Source organism: Budorcas taxicolor, chromosome 3 (genome assembly GCF_023091745.1).
Source record: "Budorcas taxicolor isolate Tak-1 chromosome 3, Takin1.1, whole genome shotgun sequence".
Classification (NCBI taxonomy): domain Eukaryota; kingdom Metazoa; phylum Chordata; class Mammalia; order Artiodactyla; family Bovidae; genus Budorcas; species Budorcas taxicolor.
In genome coordinates, this window is record NC_068912.1 from 66,823,809 (window position 1) to 66,846,652 (window position 22,844).

Below are 22,844 nucleotides of genomic sequence, written 5' to 3' on the forward strand. Positions count from 1 at the left end.
GTGGATGGAATAAAAAGATTTTGTGGGAACAAAAGAAATGAAAACAGTTTTAATATTTCATGTTTGTAAGTATTTTGATTACTGAAATGGTGAAGAAATAAAATAGGCCCTCATTATCATCATAGTTGGTCTTTTATAATGATATATATATATATATATTTGTTAGTAGTTTTCTTTACTATTAATAATGGAATTGTTTCATTGATAATGATAAGGCAGAAATTTTGCTTTCAATTTGGATTGGCGTGGAAAGAAAAGGGTTAGAAATGCTTGTTACAGAATCATTTGAAGTTTTATATGCCCTTGATTGGCATCCATATTTTAAAAAATAAAGATGAACAGATTTTTGTATGTGTGTTTATAAAATATTACTATTGCCAATATTATTTTTGAACCATAAATCATGAATATAATAAAATTTGTATTAAAAATACTTGCATTAGATTTTATAAATAAAGTTTATGAAATTAAAGTATTATGTTTTCTTTGTTACATTTACACAGGTATTTAATATTTAAAAATCTATAATCTTCAAATTTGAAAGCTCCAGACATGGGTACATGGAGCAAATGCATTGATTTTAATATTTTTTAGTTTGTGCTCTTTTGAAACATCATTTGAAGTTTAACTTAAATTATTTGTAATTAAAAGTAGATATTTATGGATCAGTCAGTGTTTATTACCTGTGAATAAAGAGAGACTGTAATCTTAATAACAAGATTTTAACTAAAGAGAATTATACATGAGGTCTGACTAAATGAGTCCCAAAACAGTAAAAATTTGCTTTAAAAAACGTAAAGTTCTGATTGATGGTCCATGTTTATTGTTCACATGATTGCTATGGAATTCTCTGGAACAAATTTTCATGCTTTAATTTTAGGTCCAATTTTTTGAGTCATCTTGTAATTTTGTAATCTAGTCTTACAAGATTAAAAAAAATGTTAATTAAAAATTTAGAAGTATACCATACTCTGAAACAAAACTAAATTCAACCAACTTATGTATTTTACAGGATACTTTTTCACTTTATCAGCAGGCAGGAACAAGAAGACAGTTTCTTTTTTTTTTGTATGTGGTAGCATGTTGCCATATCTTCTGTAGTTCCTAATAACCTTTCTGACTGTTATACTACTAAGTTGAGGCAAAGGAGAGACTGTATTTGATTTGTGGTGAGAGGGGGTAGAATGGCATTTGGAGAGTTAAAGGAGAGTGAGCCTGTGGGAAGGCCGGCAAAAGGGAGGAGGGAAGAGGGTCCTGGGCAGCTATGTCCTACACCCATTACTGGCTGCTTTGTCTGTCCATCCTGCACTCCATTCGAAGTTAGGCAGTGAAGTGACAAAGTATGTTTTGAAGGCTAAACAGGTGCAGAAAAATGGAGACTTGGATTCTTAATAGCTCCTTTATTCTGCTTGTTGGGAGAACCTTGGAAAATAATCACTAAATCACTCAGTTTATCAAGATGGATAAAACAGGGCAGTATTCTATTTTCTGCTCATTTGTATTATATCAATAGAAACAGCAGAACATCCACACGAACCTGCTCATATCCTCAACATGCGTTAATATTGTGACATACACGTATACTCAGGAGTTCAGAGAAGGAAAAAATGGGGTTATATGTGTCTTCTTGATTTCTTAAATGTAGTGCATGTTTGGCGGGTGTGCTTCTTTCCCTTTTTCTTCTATCCTCTTTAGAATACTTCCTTTCACTTGCTAATTTGTAGTTCTACTTCTAGAGACTGGGGTGTCTTGACTTTGCTCTGTATTGCTCTTAGCAAGTATTCAGTACAACCTAGGGTTATGATTTCTCTCCATCTGCTTAGTTACAGAAAATTTTACTGCAATCCAAATTTTTTAGATACCATGTAGTTTGTTATCAAAAGATTTGACCTGAAACTCGTTTTCGTAAGAGTGAATTAGAAAGAGCAGAGCCTGTCTTTTTACCTCCCAGAAATGTTTTGAGAAAACATGAGAAGTGATTGGGTTAGTTTATGTGATAGCTGTTATATAAATTTGAGGTTATTATTTTAATAACCAAGGTGAAGTCCTGTCTTTGAGAGAGATCTTTCTGGGCCTTTTGCCCCTGAATATCTGAGAAACAGATACACAGTGAGAAGGGTGAAGAGCTTACTAGCTGTGTGGTTTTGGACATATTACTTAAACTGTATATGCTTCAGTCTCTTCATACATGAAGTAGGAGTGATAATAAGTACTTTCTCTTTCTTTCTTTCTTTGGCTCCACCAGGTCTTAGTTGCATGTGGGATCTAGTTCCCTGACCAGGGATCGAACCTGGGCCCCCTGCTTTGGGAGTGCAGAGTCTTAGCCCCTGGATCACCAGGGAAGTCCCAATAAGTACTTATTCTAATTGCTGTTAGACTTAAGTGAGTTAACGTATTTAAAGCATAGAGATCCCTAAAACATAAGTGCCTTATAATTGTTAGCTATTATTAACACTTTTGGAAATGTTAATAAAATAAATTATATCACATTATTTATTAATATTGGCTATACCTGGATTAAAAAGTTATAGTTTTATACTTTTGTTTTAGGATATTAACTATTACCTTTTTCTCATTATTTTGTTTACGTTTTTGAAGGTTTCCCAATGAGTGGATCATGATGACCGTATTGTAGGGACTTGCCATAGTATGGCTGCTTCCCGATCTACTCGTGTTACAAGATCAACAGTGGGGTTAAACGGCTTGGATGAATCTTTTTGTGGTAGAACTTTAAGGAATCGTAGCATTGCTCATCCTGAAGAAATCTCTTCTCATTCTCAAGTACGATCAAGATCACCAAAGAAGAGACCAGAGCCTGTGCAAATTCAGAAAGGAAATAATAATGGAAGAACTACTGATATAAAACAGCAGAATGCTCGAGAGTCATGGGTAAGCCCTAGGAAAAGAGGACTTCCTTCTTCAGAAAAAGATAACATAGAAAGGCAGGCTGTAGAAAATTGTGAGAGAAGGCAAACAGAACCTGTTTCACCAGTTTTAAAAAGAATTAAGCGTTGCCTTAGATCTGAAGCACCAAACAGTTCAGAAGAAGATTCACCTATAAAATCAGACAAGGAGTCAGTAGAACAGAGGAGTACAGTAGTGGACAATGATGCAGATTTTCAAGGGACTAAACGAGCTTGTCGATGTCTTATACTGGATGATTGTGAGAAAAGGGAAATTAAAAAGGTGAATGTAAGTGAGGAAGGGCCACTTGATTCTACAGTAGTTGAAGAAATCACAGGCTATTTGGCTGTCAATGGTGTTGATGACAGTGATTCAGCTGTTATAAACTGTGATGACTGTCAGCCTGATGGGAACACTAAACAAAATAGCACTGGTTCCTATGTGTTGCAGGAGAAATCAGTAGCTGAAAATGGGGATTCGGATACCCACGCTTCAATGTTCCTTGATAGTAGGAAGGAAGACGGTTTTATAAACCATAACGTGCCTTGCACAGATTCAGAAGTGCAGGTCAAGTTGGAGGACCACAAAGTAGTAACTGCCTGCCTGCCGGTGGAACATGTTAATCAGCTGACTACTGAGCCAGCTACAGGCCCCTTTTCTGAAATTCATTCATCTTTAAGGGATTCTGAGGAGGAAGTAGATGTGGTGGGAGATAGCAGTGCCTCAAAGGAGCAGTGTAATGAGAGCACCAATAATGCCCTGGACACAAGTCTTGAGAGTATGCCAGTCTCCGGAGAACCAGAACCATCTTCTGTTCTAGACTGTGTTTCGACTCAAATGATGTCTTTATCAGAACCTCAAGAACATCGGTATACTCTGAGAACTTCACCACGGAGGGCAGCCCCTACCAGAGGTAGTCCCACTAAAAACAATTCTCCTTGCAGAGAAAATGGACAATTTGAGGAGAATAATCTCAATCCCAGTGAAACAAATGCAACTGTTAGTGATAATATAAGTGAGTCTCTCACAAATCCTGGTGAAGTTTCTCACAGTGAAAAAGGCGTATGTTGTGACTCTGAAAATTATGGGAGTGAAGGACTAAGTAAGCCATCCTCAGAGGCAAGACTCAATATTGGACATTTGCCATCTGCCAAAGAGAGTGCCAATCCGCACATTACAGAAGAGGAAGATGATGATCCTGATGTTTATTACTTTGAATCAGATCATGTGGCACTGAAACACAACAAAGAGTATGTGTAAATATGGTAACCATGAATTCTGCTTTGTTTATTATTCCCTAAGTTTTTAGTATCTATTCATAAATGTCTGTAGCATTTTTATTATAGCTAAAATTAATGCTTTTAACTGAAATTTTGGGTTTCACACAATGATATTCTCAACTCTTAAAAAATCTTCAAAAAAAAAGTAAAATCCAGTTTTATTAGTAGTCTTCTCAATGGCGATGTAATTTTATAGTTTTGAGATTTCACACATCCCAGTTAGACATGTGGAAACATGGTTGATAGTGTTTTACTTATTAAGTTTTTTATCATTTGAGTTAATTTATAAAATGGAAACCTCTTTAGTTATCCCAGTACACTTTGATTTATAGTTATAGAGCATTATGAATTGTATATGCCTTCCATAGAATGTAGAATAATTAATGAGTACATAGACATCATCCAAATAAGGGAAATCTGGCAGGCTGCAAATCTACATTTATCTTAGTTACTTATAATTTCCAGTTAAAACTTTTGATTTAAAAAATGTGCTTTATGCATCATCATTGACTTTTGTGATGTAGAGAAGTATTACTGTCAGTACTGTGACAGCTAACTGTATGTTGTAATTGTCTTATTAGCAAGAGTCAGTCTACTCTATAGTTTACATAAAGCATTTGAGAAAGGGTTTTCCTAATTCTAAATTATAGGGAGACTATCTTAAAATACTGTTTGTTCTCAACTTTGTCATAAAGGTACTTTTTAAAATGAAGAATTCACTGTCCAGATTAATCACGGTTTTGCTTAGATTTTCTATACTGTATTCTGGGCAGTAACACAAAAGAATTGGAGCTCACTTTGTCTAAATCAGGAAAGGAACTGTTAACAAAAGTGTCTATCATAAATATGATCAGCAGCAGTACAAGACAGACTTATATATATGAGTTAATCAGTTTTACTTCTACAGAATAGGCTTTTGAATTATTATCACAACCAGATTATCTAGACTGTGTAAAGTACTTATTTAAAGGAACCTTTTTAATATTTTTGTTCTGACAGTTGTCAGAGTCGGCTATATATTGGATGAAAGTATCAAATCCTGCTTGTAGAATATAATAATCTTTTACCATGCCTTATAAATAGTTTAGATTTGTATATGATAACAAATCTTTTAGCATAGATCTCATTTCTGAAAACTTCCTTCTGTTTTCTTTATAAATAGCATTTTAATATTGTGTTCAGTAGATCATTTTGTCTGAGCATTTTACTTATTTTGTGGAACTATTAGCATTTTCGTATATTTGAAATGTTTGAAGTCCATTGTGAGGTGAAAAAACAATTCATTAAGTGAAGTTTTTTTCAATTTGAGATGAGTTGAGTTCTTACCATTAGTACACATGTATCAGTTTTCAAAAGTAGAGTTGTTTTTCTGCAGGCACTAGGAAACAGAGTATATGTCTTGTTGAAATACCAAGAACTCAGGAAGTATGCATATTTACAAAATTATACCTATTAATTCTATTTTTTGCTTTTTATTGTTTCTTTGCTAAAAAAAGTTACTCTTTTATTAAGGTTAGCTGGTTATTAAGATGGAAAGTATTTTCCCACTGAAACATTGTTACTTTTTTAGTACATGCTCTTCTAGTGATTCTGAAGAATGATGTTCTTATAAAAACAATTATCTAAAGATAGTGGCCATAATATTTGAAGAGTGAGGTGCATATTCTTAAACCTGTGAAAATGAGAGCAATAGGGTTTCATGGGTTGCTTAGGAATAGAGTCCTTTGGAATTTGGAGGATAGTTGCTTTATTAGGACAGTGTTCTCAAATTAGTGCCTTGTTGGATGATTTTGGGCAAAAGAAATCATTACTTCTAGCTTTTTTGCCTTTTCCAAGATCTTTTGAAAATAGCACCTCTTGACACTTTGGTTTTAACTTTTTTCCCCCAAAGGAAGCAAATCAGGAGAAATGCAATGGAGAGGGAGTATCTAGATTAGCATCTTGGTTATAGATAATCTAAGGAAAATTGGGAGGTGATGCTTGATCATATCATATGTAATCTCTTTGATTAAAATCCCTGTTCTATGCTTTTTATCTAGAATCAAGTGTTGGTTAGATTAAATATTTTGGTTTTGACTCTTTTTATCCAAATTGTCATTGTTAAAAATAGCATCACGATACCTGTCTAACGCTTTCAATTCTCAAGTAAATTTCTGGCGGTTGGAAAATGTTGTTAAAAGGTACTTTGGGGAAAGAAAAAAAAAAAGACACTGGAATAGATGGATTACTGTCCTCCTGCACATGCAAACTCTACTGGTAGGGAGTGAGTACTCCCTGATAGCCAGTTTAGAAAATATATAATGAATAGAAGACACTGATGTAGTTCTTTATCTGGAGCCAGGAGGCCATAACTCTTACTTATTCAAGTTGCAGTTTTCTGAATTAACATTCATTGATTAAGAACCTTCTAGCATTCATCCTGTAATTAATCTTGTTTGCAAGGATATCACATATAGGGTCATTAGTCACTTGTAAATGTTTAAAAAGATATTGTATGTCTAAGTCCTAGATTTAGACCCTCTTCATGGCAATTAGGCCATAAATGCAGATGTTTTGGGTGCTTTCCCTGTTTCCTCTCTAGATACCATCCCTCTTCTCCAGCACATAAGCCCATAGGTGCCTTTATATATTTATTTTTTCAAATGGAGAACTCCACTGTGAGCAAGGGACTAAGGAGTATTTTCTTCTCTGGCAAGATTCCAGCTGTGGATTATTTTACTAGAATATGCCTTAAAGATTACGGGGTAGAAGATCAAAAAGAAATGTACTTTATCTCAAGACACTCTCATCTTCAAGGTTGATAGAGTCTGTTAAAGTGGCAGATAATACCTAATGATCCCCTTTTTGGCCTAAATAACCAGACTGAGATCATGTGCTTACCTGTGGATTGCCCTTTTGGGGAATTGATTTTTTGCTGATTTTGGATCAGAAGCACTGAAACTGACCTCTAAATTTTGAAATTCTGGTTCTATGGAGAGTAGATATATAAGATTTTAGGTCCTAGCGTTTATTTTATTTTTTAAGCCTTTTATTTTATATTGGAGTACAGTGATTAACAATGTTGTGATAGTTTCAAATGGTCCTGGGCTTCAGTATTCAGAGCTTTCCTTCTAATTCAGTGGAAAATAAAATTTCAAATGATAATGTGATTTGGTCAGTTGCCTCTCAATTCTCATTGTATCAATATAAGAATACTTAAGTAAAATCGTATTTGAAGGGCCTTGGTTAGCTTCATGTATGCTTTTATGAACAGAAGGTAAAGAATCAGATTTAGTGTTTCTAGACTTTTGAGGTCTTAGAAAAGATTTAGCTTACTGATAATATTGCTAATGTTTATACTGATTTTTAAGTTTCTAGATAATTAAAGTGTAAGAGTAAAACAGTTTTTGCTCTTCTAAGTATTGCTCATGTAGTCTTCAGGTAAGAATCTTATTTTTAAACTATATTAATATTGCAAGAATTACAGTTTCAACCTTGATTCTTGAAAAACATTAATGTACTAAATAATTATGATATGTCCTTCTGTTACACAGTGCTTGTGAAGAATCAATTGATATTTCATCAGCTTCAGAAGCTACATAGGAAAATCCTCATGAGTTCTTCTAGATTCACTACTTTCTTTGACATTACTTTTATTGTTTGTCCAAGTAATTTCTCTTGAAGGGCCAGAAAACTCCCAAGAATAGGGATGGATTTTGCTTAGAAAGCACTAGAGTTGTTATCCTGCCCTGCATAAAATAATTTTACATTTCATATGTGTTTCATATTTTGTAAAGTAATTCCATCTAGTTTCTCATTTGACAGCCACAACTTTGAAGTAGACAGCAGAGGTGGCAGTATACAGTCTCTATTTCCTAACTCATAGTGAAAGATTTTAGGTTATTTACTTAAAGTATGATGAATTCTAGGGAGAAATGAGGTTAGAACTTCAGTCTTTTAATTGATAGTCTGAACTACATTTGGTTTCCTCATCTAATAAGGATTTATCCCATGGACTTTGGGGGTTTCTAGGTTGAGAATGCTCATGGAACAGATCTTGGATACTCAGTTTTCAGAATTTGTTAGCCTAAATTTAAGCTCCATAATTACAGTCATAATTATTTGGTTTTACTTGTCAGAGAATCAGCTTTATAGGTAAGTAACCTGTTTATTGAATGAAATGCTTTCATGTTCATTGTTTTGAAGAACATTTTGTTAGTGTGTCTGTGAAGGATAGCTACCAGCTACTGAGGAAATAAAACAACAGCTGCAATTTGACTTTACATAGAGGATTTGGATAATTTGCAAAAAATAACCTTGTGGTGGGTGGTTTAGAATGCAATTAGGTGTAAGTCAAAAGTTGCTAGGGAAAACTCGTGGGAAAAGGCCATGGACTATAAGAGCCAAAATGGGCCAGTAGTTTGACATAAAGATTGATGGGAGAAGGGAGATAACTGCCCTAAGTATAAATTATTTTGGTTGTAAGTGGAGTAAGTCATTGACTTGCCAAATACTCAGTGAATTCTTTGTCTTTTCCTTTGAATACCAACATCTTTTATTGCAACTAATGTCAATGGTATCTAAAATTGTATCTGTCTATAATTCAAGTATATTTGTACTCAAATATTATTTAATCTGTTCTTTTTGATTGAGTGTCATCTTTGCTGACGGAGGTTATGTGGTAATACTTTTTCTGGCATCGCTGCCAGAATAGGTCTGTTTTCACTTAGGTTAAATGATTTGGGCTTCTCTGCTTTTTAATGTTTTTATAACATGGCTTCTTTTCATTGTTCTTTTCTAATTTCTCTGGCTGCTTATGCTTTTCCTCTTTTTTAAGTTTTTGTTGAGTTTCATCAATCACTTGTGCTATGATGATACTTTCCTCTGGTAGCTCAGCCTCCCATTCATTTTGGCTGTTTTTAGCTTTCTTTAAACTTGGAAATAAGAATAACCAAACTTATCAGAAGTGTCTCATGATTGTTAACAGACTAAGCAGTTTCTTTTTGAATGAGTAAATAAGCATTAATGAATTTTTTTTAAATTGTGTATTTTCTTGTTTGCTTCCTCTGATTTGGAGGCTGTGTCCTATGTAGGTTACCAGGTATCTAAAATTGGAATAAATAATAGTTGTTTCTTTGTATATGATAGTAATCAATAGTAGTGAAACCCATCTAAAGTAATTATCATTTATTTGAGACTAATTGAATCTTGGCTTCTAGTTGCAGGAGCTTTATTTTTGTAATTTTTATAGTAGACTGAAAATGTTGTGTTTTTACATATTAGTAGCCTATACCATGTATACTGTATCTGTGATTTGTCATCAGGCATTCTAACATATAGTATTAAGTGGGAAGATCTGTTTTGTGACCTTTCTATTTCTCTTCCCCACTGCTCCCTTTCTTTTTTTTTTTAAAAAAATTAATTTATTTTTAAATTGAAGGATAATTGCTTTACAGAATTTTGTTGTTTTCTGTCAAACATCAGTACCTCCCTCTTTCTTTAGTGGAATCTTTTCTACCACATTTCCTTTTCATTACGATGGAAAGCTGCTTCTACTTGTCTCTTTAATTTCTGATTTTAATGAGAGGAAATTTGTCAGGTGGTTAGAGGAGATTGAATAATTTGTTCAGGGTTCTCTCAGTAGACAGAATTCTCTGTAGTGTGTCATGATTTTATTTTCATGTGTCTAGTAATATTTATTTTCATGTGTCTAGTAATATTGTATTGTTTTTGAGGGTCTGGATTTTGTTCTCTTTCTTTAAAAAGTATTGAAATTTGATCTGACAGGCAGTTAATTTTTTTGATGATAAGACTGATCTTGATAGACTTATATGCTTTTAGCTCTGTTAGGGGGAAGTTCAGGGTAGCCTATGCTCAAGATCAAGTTTAGCCTCACTTCTATGGCATGGCCTTCCTGGTGTCTTATTTAAAAAAGGTCTTTACTCTGGTTAGTTGAAACCCTAATTGACTCTAGCCTTGTGAAAACGTTGGTAGTTACTCTTTGCTTGGTCCTATGGAATATCGTATTTTATATGAGCAGCTTTATGTTCAACCAAAGACTCTAGGTTTCTGTGTTCCATCTTTTTCTGTTTAGCTGCTTCTTTGGTGCTCTGTCCCACAAATTCCAGCTGCCTTAGCTTGCCCAAACTGTGTTTTCTTATCTTTTTGCTCATCAAGATCCCATCTTTTTCCATGATTCCTCCATGTAGAAAGTGAGTGTGATCCTAGGGCTTTAAATTAGCTCATTTGTTTGCCCTCTCTCACAGGTCATGATTCTGCACTGCCTGTTGCCCATTGTCTAATTATTTCTATGTTTTCTCCAGTTTTCTAGTTATGTATAGCAGAAGGGTATTCAGTGTTAGCTACTCTGCCCTGAAAGTCTCTGATTTAATTTTAATACGCATTAGGTCCTTCCCTAGTGTCTCAGATGGTAAAGAATCCGCCTGCAGTGCAGGAGACCTGGGTTCGATCCCTGGGTTGGGAAGATCCCCCAGAGAAGGAAATGGCAACCCACTCCCCCGGAGAAGGAAATGGCAACCCACTCTAGTATTCTTGCCAGGAGAATTCCATGGACAGAGGAGCCTGGAGGGCTATAGTCCATGGGGTTGCAGAGTCAGACATGACCGAGCGACTAAGCAGAGCACAGCACATGCATTAGGTATCTTTATGACACTCACCCCAAGCGTACAGTTTGACCATTTAGAAATTAAAAATTTATTGATTTATTTAATTTTTTTGGTAACATTGGGTCTTGTGGCACACAGGATCTTCTGACAGGTGGGCTTAGTTGCCTTGTGGCATGTGGGATCTTAGTTCTCTGACCAGGGATCAAACCCATGTCTCCTGCATTGCAAGGCAGATTCTTAACTACTGGACAAGTCCCTGAAAATTATTTTTTGCTGATGCTCCTTTGACAGTGAGGGCTAGGTTTTAGCTATATGATTAATTAGTTTAAGTAACGTTTTCTAAGACGCTTGTGTGAGAGAAATTGGAATAATAACAGTTTGAAGAATGAAGGTAAAAGAAACTTGACAGTGTTTTAGTTGTGTTGATCAGGTGTTGTTATGGTTGAAGCAGAAGTGAAAAAGTGGTTTCTGGTTCCGATATAGCTCAGAAGAATGGGTGGAAGAGAAAGTGACATCCAAGAGCATGCGAGACATTGTTTACTGAGTTTAGAATGGTGACTGTAAATAATTAAGGAATAATGTAATGTATCTGGATTTTAGTTAACTATTTTTCTTAGACATTTCGAATTTTTTTTGCTAGACCAAACTTTTTGTATTATATTTTCAGAAAACCAGGGCTTCCCTGGTGGCTCAGACATTAAAGAATCTACCTGCAATTTGGAAGACTAGGGTTGATCCCTGGGTCGGAAAGATCCCCTGGAGAAGGCAATGGCAACTCACTCCAGTATTCTTGCCTGGGAAATCCATGGACAGAGGATCCTGGAGGGCTACAGTCCATGGGGTCTCAAAGAGTTGGACACGACTGAGCGACTAATACTTTCAGAAAACTAGGGTGCCCTTTTTATGGCCATCAGTTTAATCCAGTTTCTTGTATATCTTTTTTTCTGAAATAAAATTAAATGTAGAATATTTTGCAGAAATCTGTTTTTCATGGTACTGAATTTTTATCATTTGTATTAAGTTGAAAACCTTTGACTCAGCTCTTTTTTTCTTTGCTACTTTTCATTTGTCTCATGTTATCCTTCCCCTTAATTTTTAAGAGTGTTTTGATCATATTTTAAATAATAAGTCTCAGAATGTATAAGAGCATAAATTATTTTGCTGTGTTTAAATTTTAGTTAGGGGGAAGGTGTCATCCTAGTAGCTTATTGGCAATGAGGGTAGGAAGTGAGTGAAAAAAGATTGAAATCAGAACCTAAAGTATCTTCTTAATAAACTTCAAAACATAAATGAATGTGAAGAGTCAGGTTAAAGTCAGCAAATATAATATTTTCTGTCATAACTAGGGTGTTTTTTTAAAGCTACCAGACAGGTGATTTTTGTTTTTTTATTTTATATTATTTTTGACTGTACTTCATAGCATGTGAGATCTGGAAACGTGGAGTCTTAACCATGTGACTGCCAGGGAATTCCCAATGTTTGTGTTTTTAAAATGTTAAGTCATTTAATTTTAAAATCTCAGTATTTAAAACTTTCTTTATTTGTAAATTATTTGGAGAAGCTGAGGAGTGCTCCAATCCCCTTCCATTACCATTTTAAACTGGTAGTATGGAACTGGGTAAATGTCTTTAACTTCTATAGTGGTCAGTTTTCTTATCTATAAAATTGACATGATTTGATTTCTGTAATTATAGTTATTGTTTCACATATGTCTGTCATATATGTGTGTGTGTGTGTGTATGATTTTGAATTCTCTTTCTGCCCTTCCCGTTACTTTGGGCCCTGCTCAGGTTTAGTTGTTTACTTTCTTCTTCTTTTGCATGCTCTCTGAGCATTCTCATTGCTGTGAAATTACCATCTATATATTGATCGATTTCTAAATTTGTATCTCCAGTCAGATTATTCTTGAACTTTGGACCATTATAAGATACCATTTGCATTTTTCACAATAACTCAGTGGAACATGTCTGAAGTTGAATTAACCATTGCTTCCTCCACACATACTCAAATGTTCAACACTATCTTTTTACTTAATTGGTAGGGTCTTTCATTTAGTATGGAAAATGTACTCACATTTTTCTTCAGTTATTTGTCACCATACTTTCTCTCCCACCAGTATTGAGTCAGCTTTATTTGTTATTAATGGTCACTTTCTTAAATGAATGTCACTGTCTTCTTTGCCTAATGGCTGCTCTATTTCACTATTACTCCCATTTTCCTGGTTACCTTCTTTCCTCTGTCTGCAAAGGGAGAAGGTTGTCAGTTTTAGATATCATATTCTCTGTGAAATCTTTCCTGTCTTCCCATGACTGATTAATTACTCCCTGTGAACTCTCTCATAGGAAATTATTTCCTGTAAACATGTACCATACAGTAAACCTCATGCTCTTTGCGGGATCCATGGTTTTATCGTTGGTTGAAGTATCATTGAAATTTCAAGGCTATCCAGTTTGAAAATGTCAGAGAAAAATTTGGCATGCTTTTCATACAAATTTTTTTATACCATTAGTTTGAAGATTCTGAATTTATGAAGTTAATGCTAGAGAAGATTTCCCTGTTTTTACTTAAATCTAAACTTAAAATTTTCAAAAGAAAAAATGAATAACCTATACAATCATTCACATAGTTCACTAAACTTAGGAACTGGGCAAATGGCAGGGTGTGGGGAGTTAAAGGGTGTGTCTCATGATCAGGAATGGTTGACCAAAGTGCTTGGTTAAAATAATGTTTTTACATTATTGTATTATAAAACAGACTTACAAGTTTGGTATGATCAGAATGTTTTATATGGCTTCAGATGTATTTTTACAATCTAGAGTTTTGCCAGTAGGCTTTAAAAAGCGTATGAAATGATGAGAATTTGGTTGGGGTTGTCTGTTGAATTGAATGACTTGAAAGAAAATGTGTGTCCTGGTCTATGTGTTTCTGTCTTATTATTTGAAGATATTTATCAGACGGTATTATCCAACTTTCTCTGTGCAAACTAATAATTTTGAGTAGATACTAGAAAGAAATATGACAAGACATGTCCTGTGCCTTTGAAGTTATTGTGAAATGATCAGATCTCTTAACAGATAGGCAGTTTGCTTATATTTGAGGTGTGTTGCCCGTTAAGAATTTGAAATTCTAGCTTGTCTCAGTTATTTGAAACTTCAATGTATTTGCAACTCCAGAATAGAATTCAAACTTTTTAGATGGTTATAGTGGATTATTTCTTAGAATGGGTAATTTCCTAGGTGATCAAGTAACTTTTATAATATTGACCACAATACAACTGCATTCAGCTTCCTATTTAAGAGGGAAAACTCAAGAATTCTTTGGATTTAGGAAAACAGTTACTGAGAGCAAGCTGAAATATCTTCAAGTTTACTTGAAGAAACCTGGAGTCTTTAGAGGGGGAAAAAACATTATTTGGAAGGCTATAAAATTATGTTTTGAAAAGAATGACACATTCTTTTTAAAATGTCCTATGGAAACCTTTGTACAGTTCTTCAAAAGGTATTCAGTTTGATACAAATTGAATCAAAGTATTGAATACTTTGAGTTTAATAATTTGAATACAAAGTATTAAAATCCATAATTAGTAAGAAACCTCTAAGTTATTTAAAACTGGAGGAAAATAAATTCAAGGTAGTCAGAGCTTGTTTTAGTAAAACCTTGTTGGCTTCAGGAATCAGAAATCCATTCGAAGTATGTCAAATAAAAAAGCTTATTTTGCATAAATAGTAGACAGTCATGAATATCCAGGGTGAGAACATAATGTCTAACCATGCCTCATGTGATCATAACTGTCAATATTCAATATTGTACTCTGTTACCTCTGCTTCTCTTTGTGCAGTACAGACTGTGGGTTTTTCTCTTTATAAATGATTTTTTTTGGCGTACAATTTTGTCTTCTTTCTCCCATAATTTTATTTTGCAAATGGCAGTGACTTCCCACTGTTTGTCCTGGTCCCCACACTATATGATCTTTCTTCTGCATAGCCGCTTCTTAACATTCGCTAAGGAGAAACTGGTGATTGACTCTTCAGTAGATGGACTCTGCTGAGTCACGTTTCTGTCTCTGGCAAAATTCTCACTGGTCAGGGGTGGAGTTACTGTGGGGGCCTGTGCGGTGGGTCTGGAAGCAGTCTGTGTTGGCATTTTCTTTGTGCAAGGATATGTTTTAGAAAAGAGGTTGGTGCGTTATCTAGGCGGTCAAAACATGCTCATTATAGACCATTTGGTATTTGGGGTCAGATTGTATTCTTGATGAGTTAGGTACCTATAAAATGGGTGATGGAAATTTTCCTACATTGCCAGTGGGCCTGTAGAATAAAATGATGCACTGCTGTAGCAATCTCTGTGGCAGTTCATGATATATTAAACATAAAATTACCATATGATCCAGCAGTTCTATTTTTAGATATATACTGAAGATAATTCTTAAGAACAGGTTTTCAAATAAAAAACTTACACAGATGTTCATGACAGCACTGTTCACTGTAGGAAGAAGGTAGATACAACTCAGATGTCCATAATGTGATGAATGGATTAAAAAATTAGTTTTATCAATACAATGAAATACTGCTCATCTGTAAAAAGGAATGAAGTACTTTTATGTGTTACAACATGGATGAATTTTGGAAACATTATTCAAAGTGAAAGAAGCCAGACACAACAGATCACATATTGTATGATTTTATTTATGTGAAGTATCTAAAATAAGTAAATTCATAGAGATAAAAAGCAGATTAATGGTTGCTAGCAGCTGATTATTGCACAACATTGTGAATTACTAAATGCTGCTTGATTGTATGATTTAAAATGGTTAAAATGTGAATCTTTATTATGTGAATTTTAACACAGTAAAAGAGAATACTAAAAAATAAAGTGTGGATGAGGTATATGCATACCAGAGGATGCTTGAGATAATCTCTTGGGAGATAGGAAGAAAATGCTATTTATATGTTTTTTTTCCCCTAGGGTTCTTTGTTTGTGTTTATATAATAAGTATTGTAAAACATATAATTTATAAGTAATTCTACATATATTGGAAGCATGTGCCCACTTTTTATTTTATTTTTACCAGGAGAGGTGGTTGGTACAAAAAATATGAAAATCATTGTTTTTAACAAGGAAAAGTCAATTATTAGTTGTTATTTTTTTTTTTACTTAATGAGGGATTAAAAAAATTTTTTTATTGAAGAATAATTGTTTTACAGAATTTTGTTGTTTTCTGTCAAACCTCAACATGAATCAGCCATAGGTATACATATATCCCCTCCCTTTAGAACCTCCCTCCCGTCTCCTGCCCCATCCCACCCCTCTAGATTGATTGGGGGATTTTTAAAAGAATATTAGATTCTCTTTTGAAATCAGGGTTACAGAATCCTAATAGATGTTTAGAGAAACTGTTGGCCTCAGCTGATATTCACTTTACAGTGAAAACAAATTGGGTTACTTTTAGCCAAATTGTGGTGATCTATTACAATTAGACTATTATTCTTAAGAACATCAAAAAGTATCTTAGGAATTGGAGTGGGTTGCCATTTACTTCTCCAGAGGATCTTCCCAATCCAGGGATCAAACCCGGGTTTCCCATTTTGTAGGTAGATGCTTTACTGTCTGAGCCACCAGGGAGGTCTGTCTTAAGAATTGGAGACTTGTAAATTTTCTTCATACTGGGAAACTGATGCCAATAATGATAGTAAGCTGGGTATTTAGAGAAAAACCAGGGATATGGGGAGAGGAATAATGATTTCTTCAAAGGCAGGGATAAGAAGCATGCCTGGCCAATTAATGAGAATTCTTTTAAGAGAAAATTGTTAGTAAGGTAAATATAACTCAGGAATGTATAATGGATGTAGACATTCAAAACCTTTGAGAAGTTGCAGTTATTTCCTTTTTAATATGTAATTAAAAATATTAGTTAATTTGAAGAGGCATTTGACGTACAGGAATCATGCAGTGGTTATATTAGGTAACGTGACTATAAGGTAGTACTAGTGATTTGCTGAGTTTATGGAAAAAAATAAAAGCAAATAGAACATCTTTCACTTTATATATGTTTCAGCTCCTCACTTTACTGGACTCAATCATCATGTGGAAAATATTTTTGGAGTTCAACTTTTATAAGAGCTTACAGAGTATCCTCAGTGGGAATTATTTTTGAAGGATATTTAATTTTTACTTGGTTTCTTAATCAAGTTTGGTACAGAAATACCACATGGAGAAATAAATATTCTTTGTGTCAGAAATGAAATTATAAGTAATGAAACTGACATTCTTCCATTTCCTCACTAACCTGAACCTAATGTGATTAATGAACTTGGCTCTGAAGAATTTCAGAAAAACCATAGACATTTTGTGTATGCTTCATTTAACACCATCTTCTTTCCTAGATTGTGAGTTTCTTTGAAGGTGGGACCAGGTTTGTTGTGCCTGATGTAGTTTCTCTGCAGTTATTTAATCATCACCATCTTTTCTTAAAGATTCATAATATTTTATGGTATCCCCTGCTGTTGCTGTCTCATTTTTCTAATCATAGTAGAAACTTCTGGGAAGTCATACTGTTTAAAGACCATCCTCTTTCTTCATTATATTCTATAGTTTTGCATCTGTTTAATTTTGAACAACCTTTCTGACTATCCAAAGTTCATTTACTGTGATGGTGATACTGCCATTTTTTTTTTTTTTTGTTAGATAGAAAGAAGGCTTCCTTGAATTATTTGATCTGCTGATCGATCATCAGCTGTGAAAGCAGAGAGAAGAGGGAGCAATGGGGGCTACAGCGTTGTGGAGACTGATGGCTGTGGATGCCTCTAGTATTGGCGCCATGCTGTACGGTTATTCCTGCTGGCCCATTCATTAACACTTCTCTGAAGAATGTTTTTACATTTGCTTGCTTCTATAATATTACAAGTGGATTATAGCATCTATTCCCTTGGCCATGATTAGATTCTGAAGCTATGGTTTATAGTTGTTGGTTTTTTTTTTTTCCACTTTCGGCTACACCCCCACAACATGTGGGATCTTAGCTCTCTGACAAGGGATTGAACCCACACCCCCTGCAGTGGAAGTGCACAGTCTTAACCACTGGACTGCCAAGGAAGTCCCTGAAGTCCCTAGTTATTGATATTAAAGTAGATAAATGCAAATATTGTGAGGAATTTGGAACTAACATAAGCCAGCTAGGCACACCCTGGACTCTCCTGTTTTGTTTTTTTTTCCTCATTTTATTACTCTTTGCTGTCAACACTGTACTCACATCTGATTTTTACATCCAGTCATCTTTGTTGTTTTTACTTCTTTGCTACTTTAGGTTAAAGATACAGTATTCAGTAAGTTATTTAATAAATGACTAGAGTAGATCTAAGATTCAACATGATGAGAGTCATTAGCATAATATGCTAGTCATCCATTTGATTAAACCTGGCTTTTCGTTTTCTCTTGAGGGATATCAAAATTCTTTGTTATTGATATTATGACCTACTGGATAAAGAGATTTATTCTGAAAATTTATAGTTGATGTAATGATAATGATTTCAAGAGTCTGTTTTGTCCCTCTCAATTTATAAATGTAAAAACCTAGACAAGAAAAGGTGAATCATATTCAAGATTACAAAAATGAGTGACAGAGTTGTGACTTGCTCCATGTTTCCTGACTCTCGGGGCAAGCATTTTCTACTCTTAATTTCTTATAAAAGTTTAAAATTATTACTGTCATTATTGTTTTTGGTCCGCATAATGGTGCTGAGGGTTTGCTAGTAAAATTTTATCACCCTAATGAAATTATAAAATTCTCCAAAATTTTTAAATGGACTTTTATTTTTTAGTACAGTTTTAGATTTACAGAAAAATTGAGAAGTGCGGAGAATTCCTATGTCCTGCAATATTTCCTCTGTTAATATCTTACAGTAGTATATTTGTTGTAATTTGTAATTTGATAGCTTTTTATTGAGTGCATGCTCAGTTGTGTCTGACTGTTTGTGACCCTGCAGGCTGTAGCCTGCCAGGCTCCTCTGTCTGTGGGATTTTCCCAGTAACAATACTGGAGTGGGCTGCCATTTCCTCCTCCAGAGGATCTTCCCTGACACAGAAATTAAACCTGCATCTCCTGTATCTCCTGAGTTGGCAGGTGGATTCTTTACCACTGAGCCACATGGGAATCTGATTAGTATACCACATTTTTTTTTAGTATTCATGTCTCTCTTGGTTGTAGCAGTTTCTCAGACTTGTCTTGTTGATGACCTGGGCAATTTTGAAGGAGGCTGGTTAGGTATTAACCTATAGTAAGTACCTCTGTACTGTGATTTGTCTGATATTTTTTCTCATGATTAGACTGGGGTTGTGGGTTTGGAGGAGGGAGACCAACAAGTAAAATGCCATTTTTATCATGTCATATCAAGGAATATAGTGTTAATGTGATTTATTACTGTTGATGTTGACCTTGATCAATTGGCTGAGGTGGTGTTTATCAGGTTTCTTATTGTAAAGTTACTCTTATCCCTACTCTCCATATTACATTGTTTGGAAAGAAATCTGCACAGCCCATGCTTAAAAAAGGGCAATTTATCTGTGTAAATAATTTTAAATTCTTCTGTATGGGAGATTTTTTTTCTCTTTTCTTTCACTTTTTTAATCAGTCGTTTACTTGTACCGGTATGGACTCATAAATATTTATTTTTATGCCATGAAGTAGAATTTTGTAATACGTCATTTTATTGCTTCACTTGTTTTAACTTTGGCCATTGGAAACCTTTCTGTTGGCTCCTATGTCCCATTAAGGTGATATGTTTTGGTTGTTTGTATTTGTTTGATTTTTGAGCACTTTCTTACTTTCTGGCACTTCAAAACATTCCATACTCAACTTGTATACTTGCTGCCCCAGTCCTAGAATCAGCCTTCTCTGTAAGGAACCTCGGTTCCCTTTATTGGCAAATGGTATTAGAAACCAGAATTTGGGTGCTATGAGTGCTCACTGATACTAGAGTTGCTATTGCTATTATTTAGTTGTCAGAGCAGATAGAGCATGACAAATAATTGCGTATACTAACCTATGTATATATATGTATCTATAAATCTGTATGTAATCATCTTTATACCAAACTAAACATGAATTCATATTTTGACTCTGCCTTTAATTCAAAACAGGCATCCTTCATTTTATTGTGCTTGTCAAATATTGCTGTTTTGTTTTGTTTTCAGGTGCAATGCTATTGCATACTTCGTAGACTGCATATAACTTTAACAAAACACTGGGAAACCAAAAAAATCTGTCTGACTCTCTTGTGATATTTACTTTATTGCAGTGGTCTGGAACTGAACCCCAAATATCTGATATTTGCTGCTTGTGTATTACCACATGGATCATGTTAGTCACTTTCCCTTCCTTGTTTGTAAATGCCCAGCAGTGACAAACCTGACTCTCCATTAACCATCCACTTAGTTTTTCAGTTGCATTGTAGTATCAGAATTGTTAACCCATGTCTCCATGGGAAATAATCAACTGAACTATAGTTCTTACCTGTAAGTCCTTTTTGTTTTACAAATACCACTCATTTCCAAAATTACATTGGCCAGGACCTTAGTCTTCTACTTCCTTCGGTGAGGTTTTTCAAACATTCGTAATATAGTTAGATCCTTTTGTCATATTTTGCATTCTTGACCTAAATTTTTTAAAAAAATTTCCTTATGTTAAGGCTCATCCCCCCCCCCCTTTTTTTTAAGGCTCATTATTTGTATTGTAAAGTTCTGTGGCTTTTAACAAATGCATGTTATCATGTATTCACCAGTACAATGTCATACAGAATAGTTTTATGGCCCTAAAAATCTCCTGTGCTTCACCTATTCCACCTTCCTTCCCTATTAGGGAACTTCTAGGTAACTTCTAGTGGTTTGTTTTTTTTTAATTTTATTTTATTGAAGTATAGTCGAAATATTAGGTTAGTTCAAGCGTAATTATGGTTTTGGACTGTGAATTTTAAATCATAACTAGGCTCAAACACATCTTTATTAATCAAAACATTGCAGTCACCACATTTTTGCCAATGAGGAATCAGTTTGTGTATTCCTGTAGCATAAAAATCCATGCCTCAGGATTCGAAGAACTCTTGGAATGTATTTTTCTGCCTCCTGCTGGTTGTGGAAGTGTTTTCCCTGCCAAAGTTGTCGAGATGCTTGAAGAAGTGGTAGTCATTGGCAAAAGGTCAGGTGAATGTGGCAGATAAGGCAAAACTTTGTAGCCCAGTTTGTTCAACTTCCTGAGTGTTGGTTGTGTGACGTGTGGTTGGGCGTTGTGGTGGAGAATTGGGCCCTCTGTGTCGACCAATACTGGCTACAGGCATTGCAGTTTTCGGTGCATCTCATCAATTTGCTGAGCATACTTCTCAGATATAATGGTTTTGCTGAGACTCAGAAAGCTGTAGTGAATCAGACAAGCAGCAGACCACCAAACAGTGACCGTGACCTTTATTTTGGATGCAAGTTTGACTTCGGAAAGTGCTTTGGAGCTGCTTCTTGGTCCAGTCTCTGAGCTGATATTGCTGGTTGTCATTTAAAGTCCACTTTTTGTCACACATCCCAATCCTATTGAGAAATCAGAAGGACAGTTTTTTTGATTTGTGGCTAACTCATGAGACACTCAGTTACTGAGTTTTTTCACCTTTCCAATTTGCTTCAAATGCTGAATAACCATAAAAAGGTTGAGGTTAAGTTCTTTGGCAACTTCTCATGTAGTTGTAAGAGGATCAGCTCATGTAATGGCTCTCAGTTGGTTGTTGTCAATTTCCGAAGGTTGGTCACTAAACTCATCTTCAAAGCTCTTGTCTCCTTTGCAAAACTTCTTGAAACACCACTGCACTGTGTGTTCATTAGCAGTTTCTGGGCCAGTGCGTTGTTGATGTTATGAGTTGTCTCTGCTGCTTTACGACCCATTTTGAGCTCGAATAAGAAAATCATTCGAATTTGCTTTTTGTCTAACATAATTTCCCTAGTCTGAAATAAAAAATAAACACCAAGTAATGTCATTTCCCAAAAAATAAAGCGAGAAATGCACATTAAAATGACGTATAACATAACCACATTTATTTATAATGTATTCTAACACCAAATGGCATATTTCAGCAGTGCAAAAGGCACAGTTACTTTTGCACCAACCTAGTACAGTGTTGTGTCAGTTACTGCTGTACAGCAAAGTGGTGACTGAATTATACACACACACACATGCATTCTTTTCCATAGTTTTTTTCATTATGGTTTGTTACAGGATATTAAATATAATTCCTTGGGCTATACAGTAAGACCTTGTTATTTATCCATGCTGTATATACCAGTTTGCATCTGGTAATTCAAACTCCCACTCCTACCCTTTCTGCCTCTCCCCACTTGGCAGCCACCAGTCTGTTCGCTGTGTTCCTGACTTTCTGTTTCATAGATAGGTTCATTTGTGTCATAGTTTAGATGCCACATAAAAGTGATAATCATATGGTATTTGTCTTTATCTTTCTGAATTACTTCACTTAGTATGATAATCTCTAGTTGCATCTATGTTGCTGCAAATGGTATTATTTCAGGTTTTTTTTATGGCTGAGTGATACATCACATCTTTATCCATTCATCTGTTGATGGACACTTAGGTTTTCACGTCTTGGCTCTTGTGATTATTGCTATGAACATGAGGGGTGCATATATCTTCTGAATCTTTAGTTTTGTCTGAATATATGCCCAGGAGTGAGATTGCTAGATCATATTGTCATGCGCTTTTAGTTTTCTGAGGAGCCTCCATGTTGTTTTCCATAGTGCCTGCACCAATTTACATTTCCACCAACTTCCAAAGGGAAGGTTCCCTTTTCTCCACACCCTCTCCAATGTAGACTTTTTTTTTAACCTTTTATTTTATATTGGAGTGTAGCTGATTAACAATGTTGTGATAGTTTTAGGTAGACAGCAAAGGGACTCCGCCATATATATGCATGTATCCATTCTCTCCCAAACTCATCTCCTGTCCAGGCTGCCACATAATATTGAGCAGAGTTCCCTATGCTATATGATAGGCTCTCTTGGTTATCCATTT

At 34.9% G+C, this 22,844-nt stretch overlaps 1 protein-coding gene across 1 annotated transcript in view; it reads left to right on the forward strand.

The window, feature by feature from the left end:
* Window positions 1–2,649: 2,649 nt before the first annotated feature.
* The window catches only part of ZZZ3 (zinc finger ZZ-type containing 3), a 62,438-nt gene continuing 42,243 nt past the window's right edge, over window positions 2,650–22,844 (forward strand). The window contains exon 1 of the mRNA XM_052637381.1: window positions 2,650–4,154. Within this exon, the coding sequence (XP_052493341.1) occupies window positions 2,650–4,154 (1,505 nt within the window). The remainder of the gene's footprint in view (window positions 4,155–22,844) is intronic.